The 17,074-nt window shown below is 34.3% G+C and overlaps 1 protein-coding gene across 1 annotated transcript in view; it reads left to right on the top strand.

The window, feature by feature from the left end:
• Positions 1-17,074, top strand: part of LOC110467315 (acetyl-CoA carboxylase-like) — an 82,020-nt gene that overhangs the window by 39,394 nt on the left and 25,552 nt on the right. The window contains exons 15-30 of the mRNA XM_021524404.1: positions 15-57; positions 908-978; positions 1,402-1,671; positions 1,860-2,172; positions 2,362-2,481; positions 2,594-2,694; positions 3,169-3,257; positions 3,735-3,859; positions 4,196-4,309; positions 5,168-5,281; positions 5,593-5,682; positions 6,617-6,735; positions 9,745-9,813; positions 12,869-13,130; positions 15,496-15,552; positions 16,289-16,330. Coding sequence (XP_021380079.1) covers positions 15-57; positions 908-978; positions 1,402-1,671; positions 1,860-2,172; positions 2,362-2,481; positions 2,594-2,694; positions 3,169-3,257; positions 3,735-3,859; positions 4,196-4,309; positions 5,168-5,281; positions 5,593-5,682; positions 6,617-6,735; positions 9,745-9,813; positions 12,869-13,130; positions 15,496-15,552; positions 16,289-16,330 — 1,999 coding nt within the window. The remainder of the gene's footprint in view (positions 1-14; positions 58-907; positions 979-1,401; positions 1,672-1,859; positions 2,173-2,361; positions 2,482-2,593; positions 2,695-3,168; positions 3,258-3,734; positions 3,860-4,195; positions 4,310-5,167; positions 5,282-5,592; positions 5,683-6,616; positions 6,736-9,744; positions 9,814-12,868; positions 13,131-15,495; positions 15,553-16,288; positions 16,331-17,074) is intronic.

Below are 17,074 nucleotides of genomic sequence, written 5' to 3'. Positions count from 1 at the left end.
TTACCTCTAACACAATATGTGGAGTTTATCTGTGAAGGAATTAAGTATCATGTACAGGTTACCTCTAACACAATATGTGGAGTTTATCTATGTCAAGGAATAAAGTATCATGTACAGGTAGTGTTCCTCTAACACAATATGTAGAGTTTATCTATGTCAGAAGGAATAAAGTATCATGTACAGGTTACCCCTAACACAATAATTCCAGGTTTAGATGGATGTTGAGCTTTTCTTTTTTCCAAACCTAGTTTGACATTGTCACAGATCCAATTGAGTAGGTAGTATATTTAGTATATGGTACATAAGGTCACTGTCAATGTCATTTCCTTTCTGAAACATCACCTGGTAAATTCATATATATTTTTTCTGCAGCAGAACATTTTACCAGTCCCAGTCTTCTGAAAGGTCTACGGCATTAGATAACATTTAAACTCCTGTGTGCTGTTTGGCACAGTGTCAACTTCCGGCTGGATTGATGTTTTTATAGTTGTTGGAAATTGGTCACGTCGAAAAATATCTCTGATTAATATATTGTACACTATTTTAATTTATTATACACTATATTAATTTATTGTACACTATTTTAATTTATTGTACACTATATTAATTTATTGTACACTATATTAATTTATTGTATACTATATTAATTTATTGTACACTAATTTAATTTATTGTACACTATATTAATTTATTGTACACTATTTTAATTTATTGTACACTATATTAATTTATTGTACACTATATTCATTTATTGTACACTATATTCATTTATTATACACTATATTAATTTATTGTACACTATATTAATTTATTGTACACTATATTAATTTATTCTACACTATTTTAATTTATTCTACACTATATTCATTTACCGATATTCTAAAGATACGTTTGATTTGTTCTATAGGTTGTGAAAACTGGTCCCACCACCTATTTTATTTGTATGAATGATTCCTCTCTGGATTTGGAGGCCCATAGGTAAGCTGACTTTTCATCCTTTAACAGGAATACTGGTCCTAGAATCTCATGTGTCACAATGATATCAGTATGTAATTGTAGATTCTAGTGAGAAAGATTTCATGGTTAATCAGACCAAAGAGACCAGTAATTGACAATTTGTTCAATGATTGTTTCTTAATGATGTTACCATTGGATTAAATGTGATAGATAATTTGTGTTGATATTCCATTTGTGATTGTCACCACATTACCGGTATATCTTGCACCAGGCAATGAAAAATGCACCATGGAACTTTGTTACTTCTAATGAAAAAACGTTTAAAATGATATCACTTTTTCGGTTATATGTAAAGAAGAAATTAGATCTTAAGTATAAAATAGGAGAGCTAATTAATGACCCCTACCGTGAATTGAAGGTTTGTTTTATTCTGTGACACATCAGGTTGAGTGATGGTGGCCTGTTACTATCCATTGATGGCTCCAGCTATGCTACTTACATGAAGGACGATGTCAGTAGCTACAGGATCACCATAGGCAACAAGACCTGTGTGTTGGAGCGTGAAAATGACCCCACCATTCTCAGGTCACCTTCCGCAGGAAAACTGATGACCTACCTCATTGAAGATGGGGGCCATGTTTTTGCTGGAGATTTTTATGCAGAAATTGAGGTTATGAAGATGATCATAGAATTGAGGGTGTCTGAAAATGGATGGTAAGTCTCATGATTACAATATCCATCTTTTCTAATACAATGTATGTATACTGTAGCTGAGAGGATTAGCCTGTCATTTAACTTAATATCTTTGTTAAAGGAGAAAATATGAGAAATTATATTTGTATTTATATGAGTAGTCATTTAGATTCATGAAACATTAATCTGAAATGGACCTCTTTGTGTAGTATCCACTATGTGAAGCGGCCAGGCGCTGTGTTGGATGCAGGAACCATTGTGGCCAAGCTTGACCTTGATGATCCCAGTAAAGTCCAGCAGGCCAAACTGTACACCGGACCCCTCCCAGTCATCACCCACCATATGTCCCGTACCCATGGTGAACGCATCCACCAGGTCTTTAAGAGCACACGTAATGATCTCGAGAGCATTCTTGCAGGCTACTCCCTTCCTGAACCATACAGCAAGAAGCGCACAACCAAATCTGTGGAAACACTGATGCAATGTCTTAAAGACCCAATGCTACCTCTTCTAGAACTGATGGTTAGTTTTTCAAAAATGGTGTAGTCTTACAATTTAGGAGTTTGACCAGTATTTTTGCTAATTCCACAGATTTATTTTAAAGAATTTTCTTTAAATGGACTCGGCATATAAAGATAAACAAAGAAATCTAAACAAAAAATCTAAATATTGGATGTACCAGACAAATTACTGAAAATCTCATTTTTACAGGACTTACTGTCGATGATATCGGGGAGAATACCGTCATCTGTAGTGAAGTCCATCAAGAAATTACTGGGCTCCTATTCCAGTAACATCACATCAGTCCTCTGTCAGTTCCCCAGTCAACAGGTAATGTAACATTATTATCAAAATACCTGAGTTACCTGTAAGGAACATACCTATTGTTACTCATCTAAACACAGGATATTGCTTTTATTCTGTCTATATTATCTTACTTCAGATTGCCAATTTCATAGATGGACACGCTGCCTCGCTCACTCGACGCACCGACAGAGAAAACTTCTTCATGACAACTCAGGGAATTGTCGAGTTAGTTCAGAGGTAAGTCTGTAAAGTCTCTGGTAGTGAATCGTCGAGTTAGTTTAGAGGTAAGACTGTAAAGTCTCTTTTAGGGAATTGTCGAGTTAGTTCAGAGGTAAGTCTGTAAAGTCTCTGTTAATGCTATTGATATAATAGGATATTTTATCAGTTTACAACTTTACAATTCCTCATATATTAGCATTTACAACTTACTACTTATAAGCATCAACATTATTTTTTACCGGTATGTGAACTTGTTAACAATAAATTTGGTTAAAATTTGATGCTTTCCAGTGATGATATGTTTGTTAACGGTGTTTGTTGTGTTAAAGTTTATTCAATTGTAAGTCAAATTGCCTGTTAAAGTGTTTTGTTTGGAAAGCATTAAATCTGATAGAGTGCATAGGTGAATTTGTGACTTCATGGAAAGCTGTGAAGTTTTATGTTACATAAGAAGTTTTAATGATCACTTCAAATTCTGATTTACTTTTGCAGGTATCGTAATGGTATCCGAGGCCATATGAAAGCGGTTGTAAAGGACTTATTGAAACAGTATTTACATGTAGAGCTTCAGTTCCAACACGGTAAGTTACAGGCAAAATTATATCTGAATCACTTATTGATACTGTATCAAATTGTAATTTCTTTGAATTGGGAAATGTTTCAAACATATTTGTACTCTCACTAAATAGAGAGGGCTATATAGTAATCACTTTGTCTGTGCATTCATGCATTCATCTGTAATATAAAAGCAGCTTGAGTTGAAGATATCATATGAATACTAACAGATTAGATATCATATGAATACTAACAGATTTAGTTTATATTGGCAATAAGTTCTACACCTGATTAGATTTTGGTGGTCATAGGTGAAGTTGAAACGGTCAAATGTTACACTTTATTACTTTGGAGGGGTAAGGGGTATGTATCTAAATGAGCTCTCACTAATTTTGTTTTCATTTTACGGAAGAATATTACTTTTACAAAAGAATAGAGACACCTTTCATTTTATAATTGATGATAAAGGTTGTGACTACATTACCAGCCTATACATGTTGTAGGACACTATGACAAGTGTGTGATGAAGCTGATGGAGAAGAACAAGGACAATATGTCACAAGTTGTGGGCAACATCTTCTCTCACATCGCCATCACGAACAAAAACAGCCTTGTCATCATGTTGATTGTAAGGAATACTTAGGTCATTGTTATATAAGCTTCAAATTGTCTAAAAAATTAATCTAAATTTGTGGATTCTTTGTTGACATATTGGTTTCAACTGTTTATTATAATAGTAATAAATAATAATAAACTTTATTTATTGAGGATCAAAACCTGATTTAGTCAAAGGCTAATCTCTCTCAGGGTCCTCTATATTATATTTTTTGTATGCTATATTATATTAATGTATTATTTGTATCATTTATCATCTCATTATTTCACAGCAGTACTTTTGAACTGTATGGCTTTATTTTGTGTGTTTAAGTTGTAACAACAGTAACATGTTTATTGTTCCCTATAGGACCGTCTGTGTGGTAAAGAGCCTGGACTGACTGAGGAACTGACCAACATCCTCACAGAACTGACCACTCTGAATCAGACTAACAACGCCAAAGTTGCTCTCAGGGCACGACAGGTAAAACAGATAGATTCAAAAATGTGGGCGTTAAAATCACATAGGTTAATTAGGAATATTACGTAATGAATAGGTAAGGTGAACATGTTATGGAATGCTAGTTTTGCCACTCAGATAAGGTGAACACAGGCAGAGGATGCATGGTAATGACTAACAGGCAAGGTAAACACAGGTTAAGGAAAGATAGGTAATGCCATTGAGTTAATATAGGTAAATGAGTGATATAACCACTGCAATATTGAAAAAAGTTGACTTAGTGTGTTGAAATCCTATGCTGATGTTCATATTTAACTACGTTGGACTTTGATTCACAAATATGACAATAGGTTTTGAAAATTGGAGCTTGATGATTAATTAAAAATAACGAAACATCTATTCTAGATCTTTAGGTTTTACGTTGAAGTCAATGAGACTTTGTGTGGTGGAGGCATCAATCTACCTCACTAGAAATGTACATACATCAATCTACCTCACTAGATATGTACATACATCAATCTACCTCACTAGATATGAACATACATCAATTTACCTCACTAGATATGTACATACATCAATCTACCTCACTAGATATGTACATACATCAATCTACCTCACTAGATATGTACATACATCAATCTACCTCACTAGATATGTACATACATCAATCTGCCTCACTAGATATGTACATACATCAATCTACCTCACTAGATATGTACATACATCAATCTGCCTCACTAGATATGTACATACATCAATCTACCTCACTAGATATGTACATACATCAATCTGCCTCACTAGATATGTACATACATCAATCTACCTCACTAGATTTGTACATACATCAAACCACTGTTAATTCCTTTCCTCCATACCTGACAGGTATTGATAGCAGCCCACCAACCTCCATATGAACTGAGACATAACCAGATGGAGTCCATCTTCCTGTCTGCCATTGACATGTACGGCTCTGAATTCTGTCCCGAAAACCTCCAGGTAATACAGTAATAGTATTACCTATTGTATCAAACTAGCTACACAAGTTAATGGATCATATGAAGTATAAATACATCTGAAATAGTGTTCAGAATTTGTCTTCTGTTTCAAGGTAATTTGTTTCTGAAGTTAAATATCAGATATTGAGTTCTTGGTTTTTGTTAAGCTTAGTCAGACATAATCAAACTGCCATGTTTACTTACTTACATGGAAATTTAAACAAGAGTACCCTACTGGTATTTTCTGCCTTCAGTAAACAGTGTAAATGATGTCATTGTTATGCTGTGACATGTAAACATCTTGTGTTACAGAAACTGATTTACTCTGAGACAGCCATCAATGATATACTACAAGAGTTTTTCTGGCACTGTAATACTCTCGTACAGACGGCAGCACTCGAGGTAAGTTTTTCAGGCACTGTAATACTCTCGTACAGATGGCAGCACTAGAGGTAAGTTTTTCAGGCACTGGAATACTCTCATACAGATGGCAGCACTAGATGTAAGTTTTTCATGCACTGTAATACTCTCGTACAGATGGCAGCACTCGAGGTAAGTTTATCAGTCAATGTAATACTCTCGTACAGATAGCAGCACTAGAGGTAAGTTTTTCAGGCACTGTAATACTCTCATACAGATGGCAGCACTCGAGGTAAGTTTATCAGGCACTGTAATACTCTCGTACAGATGGCAGCACTAGAGGTAAGTTTTTCAGGCACTGGAATACTCTCGTACAGATGGCAGCACTCGAGGTAAGTTTATTAGGCACTGTAATACTCTTGCACTGTAATACTCTCGTACAGATGGCAGCACTTGAGGTAAGTTTTTCAGGCACTGTAATACTCTCAAGCAGATAGTGGCATTTAAAGTAAATGTTTTTTGGCACTGGAATACTCATATAGATGGCTGCACATGAGCTTAAATTTTCTTTTTATAAATACTGCAAATTTTAATGCAGACATACAATAAATTTAAGATCATGATGAAAATCCCATCAGACCATCTTCAAAATATTAGGGAGCAAACTGTTGTCCAGGCAACATCTAACACACTGCAACTTAACCAACAAACCAGATAAACAACAGGTGTCTATAAGACCATTTTGAAGACCCTTGATTTTTATATCTTTTTTTTTCTTTCAACACTGTCTTATTGTAGTACATGTCTATGTGAAAAGGATATTGTTGAAGCTGGATTGAAAATTAGATTCGGTACATAAAAAGGGGTACCACAATGTCAATGTCTGTTGTCAGTATGTTAATTGTTGGGTGTTTGTTGCCAGTGTATAACTGTTGGTGCCTGTTGTACCTTATTAATTGATTGTGTTTGTTGCCAGGTGTACATCAGGAGGGCTTACATAGCCTATGAGGTGAACTGTTTACGACATTGTCAAGTAGATGCAGACCTTTGTGTAGTCGAATTCAAATTTCTTCTTCCCAGATCTCATCCAAACAGGTAAGTCTATTACTTCTGTATCATCTACAGCCTCATCATTGTCTAGTCTTAGGTTTTCTCCCCTGTTCTCTCCTTCTATCGCTTGCAGAACAGTCTTTCACTTCAATGCAAAAAAAGCACAAATATTATTATCTGTTATTTCTTTTCAATTTGATTGAATTGAAAAAATCTTAACGACTGAAATAAGCAGAGTTAGACATTAATTGTTTTCACCTGGTATTCAAAAGGACCAGTTGAACACATAATTCACTAGTCCTACATCCATGTAAGTAGTCCAAGATTTCCTTAAGGAAACACCTCCAGCATGAAACAGAGAAAATAATTGACTGAAGGGGTCATAAAACTGCCATAAAAATATTCTGAGTTTAAGGGAATATTTGAGAATTATTATGCAACATATCTATATTTCTAACAGTTTTTGAAAGAATAATCTTATTTTGTAATCTATCAAATGATATTGTGATAGTTTATCTTTTTATCATAAGTCAAAAGGACCAGCTAGACCATGCGATTCACTAGTCCTTGCTGACTAAAGGAGAAGTGTTAGCGTTGAACCCTGATAGGGACATGTACTGGTCCTGTCTTTAAGGCTATTTTGTCAGATTGCTTCCTCTTTTAAATAATACTAGCTCTAAATTTTGTAAGTGAGCCTATATATTCCAGTACAGCAGTGAATATCACTGTTATGTGAGGATGTTAATATTTATATTGTTGGAGGCCCCATCTAACGTTGGTGCTGTAGTCAGCATGCCTGATATGACACATCTATATTGTGTAGCCATTATATCTGTAAGCGTTAACCACCCTTTAGACTAGAAATGTAAATCTGGTACTGCATAGTGGCTTTGTTTTAATAATATTAACGGTTTGAACACCAACCACAAATTCCAAAAAATACCAGCTTTTACCAGTGTGTAAGTTTATGAATCATAATGAAAGTGGTATATTGCAAAAATAATAACAATAAATTTGTTCCAAGGGCAATGCTGCAAAAAAGTTTAACCCGCAAGGTTAAAGTTTGACCTATGAAATCGAAGTATGACCTGTGAAATTGAAGTTAGTCCAGAGAAATTGAAGTTTTACCCTGGTACCTGAGAAATCAAAGTTGGACTTGACCTGTGCAAAATGAAGTTTAACCCATGAAATTAAAAAACTATGCAAATACCAGAAAACATGACATTTTGCACTATGTTATGTGAATTTGTGCATCTTGTTTGTAAACTTCTGTATACATAATATATGTAATACTAATAATGTAAGGGTCGCTAATGGAATCACCAACAGATTGATCAGTAAGATACAGTTTGATTATTTTGCTTTTTATTTATCCAACAATTGATCATAAAATTTTAGGGCTGTCACAATATTTCAGAAAACAGGTATGGTATATAGTATGGTGCCACAATACAGAGATGAAATATTGCTGTATCGCAATATCTGCTTGGTGTTGTAACTTTGCAAGTTAACAATTCTAACGGATATGCCAATAAGCATAGAGAAGGCTTTTAATAGTTCAAATTTTGTAATAGATAGTTGGTTTGACAAAAATCTTAAATCTATGTAATCCATATTATATATGATTAAGTTTGATAACATTTTGACAACAACTTATTATAAAATTGAGCACATCCTTTCTATGACAATATATCAGGATACATATCGCAATATATTCATTCTGTATTGCAATATATCGTGATACACTCTCGGCACATTGTGACACCCCTATCCAATTTACACATGACAGTATCAAACAATTCGTATGTATGCCTGAGTGTTGAATAAGTACAAATCAGTCTCCATTAAGACTTTCATTATAAAAAAATATTTTCATCATTAATGTCTTGACTTGAACTGTACTTTTGTTTCTGCATATGTCTCTGCTAATTACTACCATACAGTGTTAACTTTAGGAATTTTGAGTGTTTTATTCTGACATATCCACATTTTGTAGATGATTGGCAAATACCAGATTTAGGGGAAAATATTCAGCTAGGTAACATGGTTAATGAATTTCATTAGAAACTATGAGTGATGTTTTGTCGTTCTTTTGAATGTTTCAATATATACCACACAAGTTATAAAACATCATAGAGTACTGTCTAGCCTCCTTAATCCAGCCACCACTAAACCAGACTATTTTTAATCCAGACACTGTTTTAGGGGATCAGTTGACCTTTTTCTATAATTTGCATAAAATCATTCCAATTAATAACTGCAGCCACTGTTGCTGGAAATGAAGTGGCTGGATTATGGAGGCTCCACTTTCATTATATCTACCTATCACCTACCTCATCAGTGATTATAAATGGCAGAGGACTTCACTGGGAAATGGTGAAAAGAAATTTAAAAAAAAAATGAATTTCAGTGTCTGTTTCATATTGAAAGTGACCAGATTGTCCAGGTATGACTTTGTCTAGGTATTACTTTGTGCAGGTATTACTTTGTACAGGTATTACTTTGTGCAGGTATTATTTTGTCCAGGTATTACTTTGTCGTATTACTTTGTCCAGGTATTACTTTGTGCAGGTATTACTATGTGCAGGTATTACTATGTCCAGGTATTACTTTGTCCAGGTATCACTTTGTGCAGGTATTACTTTGTGCAGGTATTACTATGTGCAGGTATTAATATGTCCAGGTATTACTTTGTGCAGGTATTATTTTGTCCAGGTATTACTATGTCCAGGTATTACTTTGTGCAGGTATTACTTTGTGCAGGTATTACTATGTGCAGGTATTACTATGTCCAGATATTACTTTGTCCAGGTAGCACTTTGTATATTTGTTGGGGTGAATTTCAGAAATGTGGTTAAAGGTAGGAATGGTCAACACTCAACAGCGATACATGTACTAAATATTGTTCTTCAATTGATCTTAATATCCTTGCAATCATGTTACTCTATTAACCAGCACCTATAACAAATTATTTTATATGTACACGTGATTGCAATCTTATAATCTTTTCACTGACCTAATACATAAGGCATCATGTTTCTGTAACATTTCCAGAAGGGACAGTGAGGTATTATTCCCAGCGCCTGTAAGCCAGGGATTTTCTGTAGATGAGAGCCAACCAAGGTGTGTTTAAACCGATCCTAGTTGTTGGCATGCTTCATGCTTGTAGCCTTCATGTCTGTTGAATCCACGTTGAAGTATTTTCTGTCCATTTCATCTGTCCCTTTACCTTTCTTCATCTCCTGTCTAATCCAGAGTACTACTCATTTTCACATGCAACCATTCTTACTAACAGCTGATATATTTTCTTTATTTGGAGCCTTTCATGTAATTATTTTGGAGACAAGGATAGCTGTAGAACTGTCATCATGATAACAACATACATGGTGGAAGACATTTTATTTAGTATATCATTTGTAAGATATTAATTAATAATCTTTTTTCAGGTGTAGTAAGGAGGTAATACATTGTAGCTTATAAGCAAAGCTGAGGAATGAAGAAAATGATCCGATAATTTTTAATATAGCAGATCTAGTGCATGTAATGCTTTTGACTGGAATAAGCTTCAATAAGGTAGCAGTGCATATTTTAAGTCGGCACAAGCTTTATCATTTGAAAGCATGTGAGAAGTATTTGTACCAAGAACCCTTACCTTGAGTACTTTTTCATTGCAAGGTGATGGATTAATTCAAGGTGTGATGGGCCATACTTGTTAAAACCTGTAAATGACTTTTACTTAATAACCAAGAGGCCTAGGGTGATGATCATTAGCTACTAATATTCTTGAATGAAGGGATACTTATGTTTATCAAAATAGATGACCTTGACCTGCGTTCAGGGTCATGGGGGTCAAATATGTTAAGTCTTTTAACAACTTCTGAATAACTAAGATACCCATTGTCATGATATGAGGCATATGGCTTGCTGGTATTAAGGGTTACCCATTTTGTACAAAGAAATGTCCTTAAAATCAACTTAAAAGATTGTCTGTGTAGAAGATAATGTTAAAATCTAAGGATCCATGTGCCACTGCCAAAACCTGTAATTATGCATTGAAAAGTGTTTTTCCCATGACTATAGCTTTGATCAATCATTTCTGAAAGAAAACCATAATTTGCCAGACTTTAATGACAAAATGATAAAGATGAAATAAACAAAACATAATTAACAACAGTATTTTGAGTGTTAAAATTTAGCAGACTAAACTGGAATTTGAACCCTTGACTTCAGATTGTTACACTATCACTTTAACCAACTGTGCTACATGATCAACGGAGGTATCTTGATCCAACTGTTGTTCTACAGTTAATATATCAAAAATGAAATAAAGGGGAGGTAATACTGTATATAAACCAGAGTGCAGTGGGCAGGATTCCTTAAGCAAAGATCCTTAACTTTTTTCGGGACATTTACTTCTGGTTGGTTAGTAAAGATTGTGTAAAGGTTCATAGAGCACAACCAGTGAAACGTTCCCTCATTCTATGACCTTGGCCATTGTCATAATATCAAACTACTAACAAACTATAAAATGTTCATATGTCATGTTTCCATGGTCAGACGAATTACTGAGAAATAGTACACTAAGGGGTGGAATATATATGAGTTGACAAAAAAATCACCATCTTTTTAACGTCACTTTAAGAGTATGTACACTTAGTTGTTATAATTGTACAAAATGACGATTAAATCAATTAATCAAGTTGACTACGCTTTGTTTAATGCCTGGTTATAGCTGTGTAAGAGTCTATGAGCCCCCTCATATTGATATTCAGAGCCAGCCCACAGTGAAACGCCACACGTAAACATTTCACTGGATGTCCTATGTGAACCTATACACAATGATCCATTAGGTGTACTAGTGTAATACTATCTTTATCTTTTGTTTAAATACTCATGACTTTGACTCATTTTCAGTGTAACAAATGAATAACACATAAGCAGTACAAGTATGGGAATACCTCAAATGATTTCATGTGGTAACACATTGTATACCAGTGAGTGTCAACATTCAGTAATGTTCATGTCTAGCTATCCTCAGACGTGAATAGCACTTTGATTTAAGTTGATTGTAAACTTAACTTGAACGTATTTTACTGTAATTGGACTAAGTTAAAGATGAGTAAGTGTAAAATATCTCAAGTTTCAAATTACCAAAATATTAAATGTTTGGATTTTCATCAGCTTTGAGGGTAAATTTCCATTAAACTGAAATTCATACCCATACTGATCTTAAGTCAACCTATTGCACACATCTCTTGCATGACCTGCTTTGTGCAAAAATCTCCACTCCATTTCTTCTAAAATTCAAAGTAGGGTTTGAAATTCCATGGTTATAAAACTAAGATATTATCACCTTTGTTTAAAAAGGGAAAATTTAACTTCTGTTCCTCCTTTTGATTTGTTTATTGCATGTTGACATCCTGTTGTTTACTTGAGCTCACCTCCCAATACATAGCCAACAGTGAGATAAACCAGACACATCCTGTTGTTTACTTGAGCTCACCTCCCAATACATAGCCAACAGTGAGATAAACCAGACACATCCTGTTATATAGTGTTGTACCAAATTGATTTGTCATGTGGGATTGACTGTCCCAGTTTCGGTATGTTCAACAATTATGCAAAATTATTCTCAATGATCATTTCATGAACTTTACAATCACTATCAAATGTCTTGTGCATAGAAGTATCCGTTATTTTGTGTTCATTGTTGATAGTTTTGTCATGATCTCAAAAACGAGAAAGAGAACTTCATATGTAGAACTTTCATAAAACATGGAGCTAAATCTTCTATTGAATGCTTATGTTCAATGTAATTATAATTAACAGCCAGCCGAAGGCAATAACACTGTCGTAAGTTTGGTATCGATGTTAGGCTCGTGAAAACAAAATCTAGTAAGGTAATATGAACCCATATTGCCTGCATAAATAAATGCAGTAATAATAAGCAGATTTCAAGGATGATGAGCTCTCTTGAGGTTATCCTGTATACATTGTTGGAGGTAGGAATTGTTCAGTAAGTATTAAGTTCATATGTGAACAAGCGTAATGAATTACAAGTGACGAGTGACCGTACCTGTTTAGTATTGTGTTGACTAGAAGTGTCATTAATTTCTGACAGTACACGTTGAGTGGTCATGGGTATGGTGAGTTTCTGACGTTACATGTCTGTTACTAGGATGATGGTGATGAGGTTTGATAGTACTGATAAGGTGTCAGAGATGGCCGAGTCGGAGTCCTCCGCACATATTGACCAACTAGAGGAGCAACCCATGTGTCAGAGGATGGGCATCATCGCCTCATTCTCATCCTTTGAGGATTTCGTCAAGAGCTTTGAGTCTCTGATGGAACGATTCACCAACGAACTTGAGTCCCCACCAGACAGTCCCAAACTCCTGGACAGAAGTGTGTCTGTACAGGAGGACACTATATCTATACAGGTAAAAATCATCCATACACATGTTACATAAAATGTATTATCCGGTAATTAAATCTACATTCAGGAAAAGTATCTCTGCCTGTAACTAAAGTACATATGTATACAAAAGTTTAAAAATGTATACATACTGGTAAAAGATATACCCACAGCTAAACAACTGCAGGTAAAGGAAATATCCATACACTAAAAATATTCACAATACAATAAATAGATCTCCTATGAGTAAAATAAATCTATCTTTATGTAGATGTGAAATAAGTTTAATACATGATACAGGTAATTCAATACAAATCTGCAAACAGGTAAATCAAATATGAATTTATGTAAAATTTATTTACATACAGGAAACATGCTACATTCAGGTTAATATAACTAGCTATAGGTACAGGAAACATATTACATTCAGGTTAATATAACTAAATATAATACCACAAGGGGATAGTTCAAGTACTGGTAATAGATGTGAAGAAATAGAATATAAATACAGTATGACCAGTCATAAGATACAAAATGTTATGTCTGTGGTAAGATATAGAATGTATGTATACAGTATGACCTGTGGTAAGATATAGAATGTATGTATACAGTATGACCTGTGGTAAGATATAGAATGTATGTATACAGTACGACCTGTGGTAAGATATAGAATGTATGTATACAGTATGACCTGTGGTAAGATATAGAATGTATGTATACAGTACGACCTGTGGTATGATATAGAATGTGTGTATACAGTATGACCTGTGGTATGATATAGAATGTATGTATACAGTTCGACCTGTGGTATGATATAGAATGTATGTATACAGTATGACCTGTGGTAAGATATAGAATGTATGTATACAGTTTGACCTGTGGTAAGATATAGAATGTATGTATACGGTACGACCTGTGGTAAGATATAGAATGTATGTGTACAGTACGACCTGTGGTATGATATAGAATGTATGTATACAGTACGATCTGTGGTAAGATATAGAATGTATGTATAAAGTACGACCTGTGGTATGATATAGAATGTATGTATACAGTACGATCTGTGGTAAGATATAGAATGTATGTATAAAGTACGACCTGTGGTATGATATAGAATGTATGTATACAGTACGACCTGTGATATGATATAGAATATTAATGTATGTATACAGTACGACCTGTGGTATGATATAGAATGTATTGTATACAGTATGACCTGTGGTAAGATATAGAATGTATGTATACAGTACGACCTGTGGTATGATATAGAATGTATGTATACAGTACGACCTGTGGTCAGATATAGAATGTATGTATACAGTACGACCTGTGGTCAGATATAGAATGTATGTATACAGTACGACCTGTGGTCAGATATAGAATGTATGTATACAGTACGACCTGTGGTCAGATATAGAATGTATGTATACAGTACGACCTGTGGGATGATATAGAATATTAATGTATTGTATACAGTACGACCTGGGGTAAGATATAGAATGTATGTATACAGTATGACCAGTGGTAAGATATAGTATGTATGTATACAGTATGACCTGTGGTAAGATATAGAATGTATGTGTACAGTACGACCTGTGGTATGATATAGAATGTATTGTATACAGTATGACCTGTGGTAAGATATAGAATGTAGGTATACAGTACGACCTGTGGTAAGATATAGAATGTATGTATACAGTCCGACCTGTGGTAAGATATAGAATGTATGTATACGGTACGACCTGTGGTAAGATATAGAATGTATTGTATACAGTACGACCTGTGGTAAGATATAGAATGTATGTATACAGTATGACCTGTGGTATGATATAGAATATTAATGTATTGTATACAGTACGACCTGTGGTAAGATATAGAATGTATGTATACAGTAAGACCTGTGGTAAAATATAGAATGTATTTATACAGTATGAACAGTGGTAAGATATAGAATGTATGTATACAGTAAGACCTGTGGTAAGATATAGAAAGTATGTATATAGTAAGACCTGTGGTAAGATATAGAATGTATGTATACAGTATGAACAGTGGTAAGATATAGAATGTATGTATACAGTACTACCTGTGGTAAGATATAGAATGTAGGTATACAGTACGACCTGTGGTAAGATATAGAATGTATGTATACAGTATGACCTGTGGTAAGATATAGAATGTATGTATATAGTAANAGGGAGCTAAATTCAAGGCAATAAGGAGTCACAGAGTGCAAAATCTTAATGCATCTCTGCTGAAACTAATACAGTAGATATTCTAAATGAGAGCCTAAATAACTCCAAATCTTCTTGTTCTGATAAATGTGACACACACACTTTTATATTTGTAGAGTAACTGACAGTATAAAATTATTATATGAAATTTGATTTCAGTCGTCAGTGATGTATGAAAAAGGCATCAGAAGGATCACCTTCCTAGTCACATACAAGGTAAGATGTATTTTTATCACATAATGTACTGTTATATATATCCAGTGAATATACTCATGTTATAGTTTTGGCATATGAACCCATGTTATATGACCTATCAGCCCTGTGATTGGTTGTAAGTTTCAATTGTTTCTATTGTGACGTCACGCTAGGACAAGTACATGACGTCACAGACTTACGCATTGGAGTCAAAATGGCGGCTTTTTACATTTCAAGGTTGCATGAAAATTGCCGTTTTACATGATAAATCTAAGTTGATTATGTGATAAAAAGGATCTTACACTCTTTTCATTTCATATGAAATTTATGAAACTCGTCACATATTTAACCTCGCAAGAGGCTCGCTAAATTGAAAAATTCTTAGACTCGTTTCATAAATCTCATATGAAATGGAAACTCATGTAAGATCCTATATATATTGAATAGAACCAAGCCAGAAACCATATGAGGCTTTTTAGACAGCCACTGAACAAGTTGTTGATTCAGATTAATTTTACAGGAAAAGCTATAGACAGGGGACTCTATTTTATGGGATTTTCTAAGAAAACCATTGGTTGTATTTCTATCACTTACATTGAACATCATACATATATATGTACTTTTATATGAGTGATTGATCTAATCACCTGGTTCTAAAGTACGCCTGATAATGTTGACATTTGTAACTAATTGAACATCTTGGTAAACTAGTAACTACATGTATGTAAAATCTTATGTTGATTTGTTTTCTTTACAGAGACATTTTCCAAAATATTTCACCTACCGAGCTAAGTTTGAGGTAAGCTGGGGATGGTATTCTACTGCACTATCCTCAAATGTATAAATGTTTACAGATTAAATTGGTACACTAGATGTATGGATGTCCGTAAAACAGTCCAGCAAATGGAATATTCAGAAAAAAATGTCATTTGTATCGAAGTACCTAAGAAGCCAATATCTCTACATTTTCCAGTGAATTTTACTCTCTCAATGCATTTCAAAGCTTTCATGTACAAGTCACACACATATTTGTTTTATTACCATTTTATATTTAAATTATCATCTATAACTAGTTAAGTATAATAATGATTGTGTTTTAAGTGTTTTTGGACAATTACTAAAGAGTGATTTACCATTCCCTGTTATATAGTGAGAGGACTTTGTGATTGTCCTGTTATATAGTGAGAGGACTTTGTGATTGTCATGTTATATAGTGAGGGGACTTTGTGATGGTCCTGTTATATAGTGAGGGGACGTTGTGATTGTCCTGTTATATAGTGAGGGGGCTTTGTGATTGTCCTGTTATATAGTGAGGGGTCTTTGTGTTTGTCCTGTTATATAGTGAGAGGCCTTTGTGATTGTCCTGTTATATAGCGAGAGGAATTTGTGATTGTCCTGTTATATAGGGAGGGGACTTCGTGATTGTCCTGTTATATAGTGAGGGGACTTTGTGATCGTCCTGTTATATAGTGAGAGGACTTTGTCATTGTCCTGTTATATAGTGAGAGGACTTTGTCATTGTCCTGTTATATAGTGAGAGAAC

This window comes from Mizuhopecten yessoensis, unplaced genomic scaffold (assembly GCF_002113885.1).
Source record: "Mizuhopecten yessoensis strain PY_sf001 unplaced genomic scaffold, ASM211388v2 scaffold11169, whole genome shotgun sequence".
Lineage (NCBI taxonomy): Eukaryota > Metazoa > Mollusca > Bivalvia > Pectinida > Pectinidae > Mizuhopecten > Mizuhopecten yessoensis.
The sequence above is the reverse complement of the archived record's forward strand: the minus strand, read 5'-3'. Positions and strand labels throughout refer to the sequence as shown.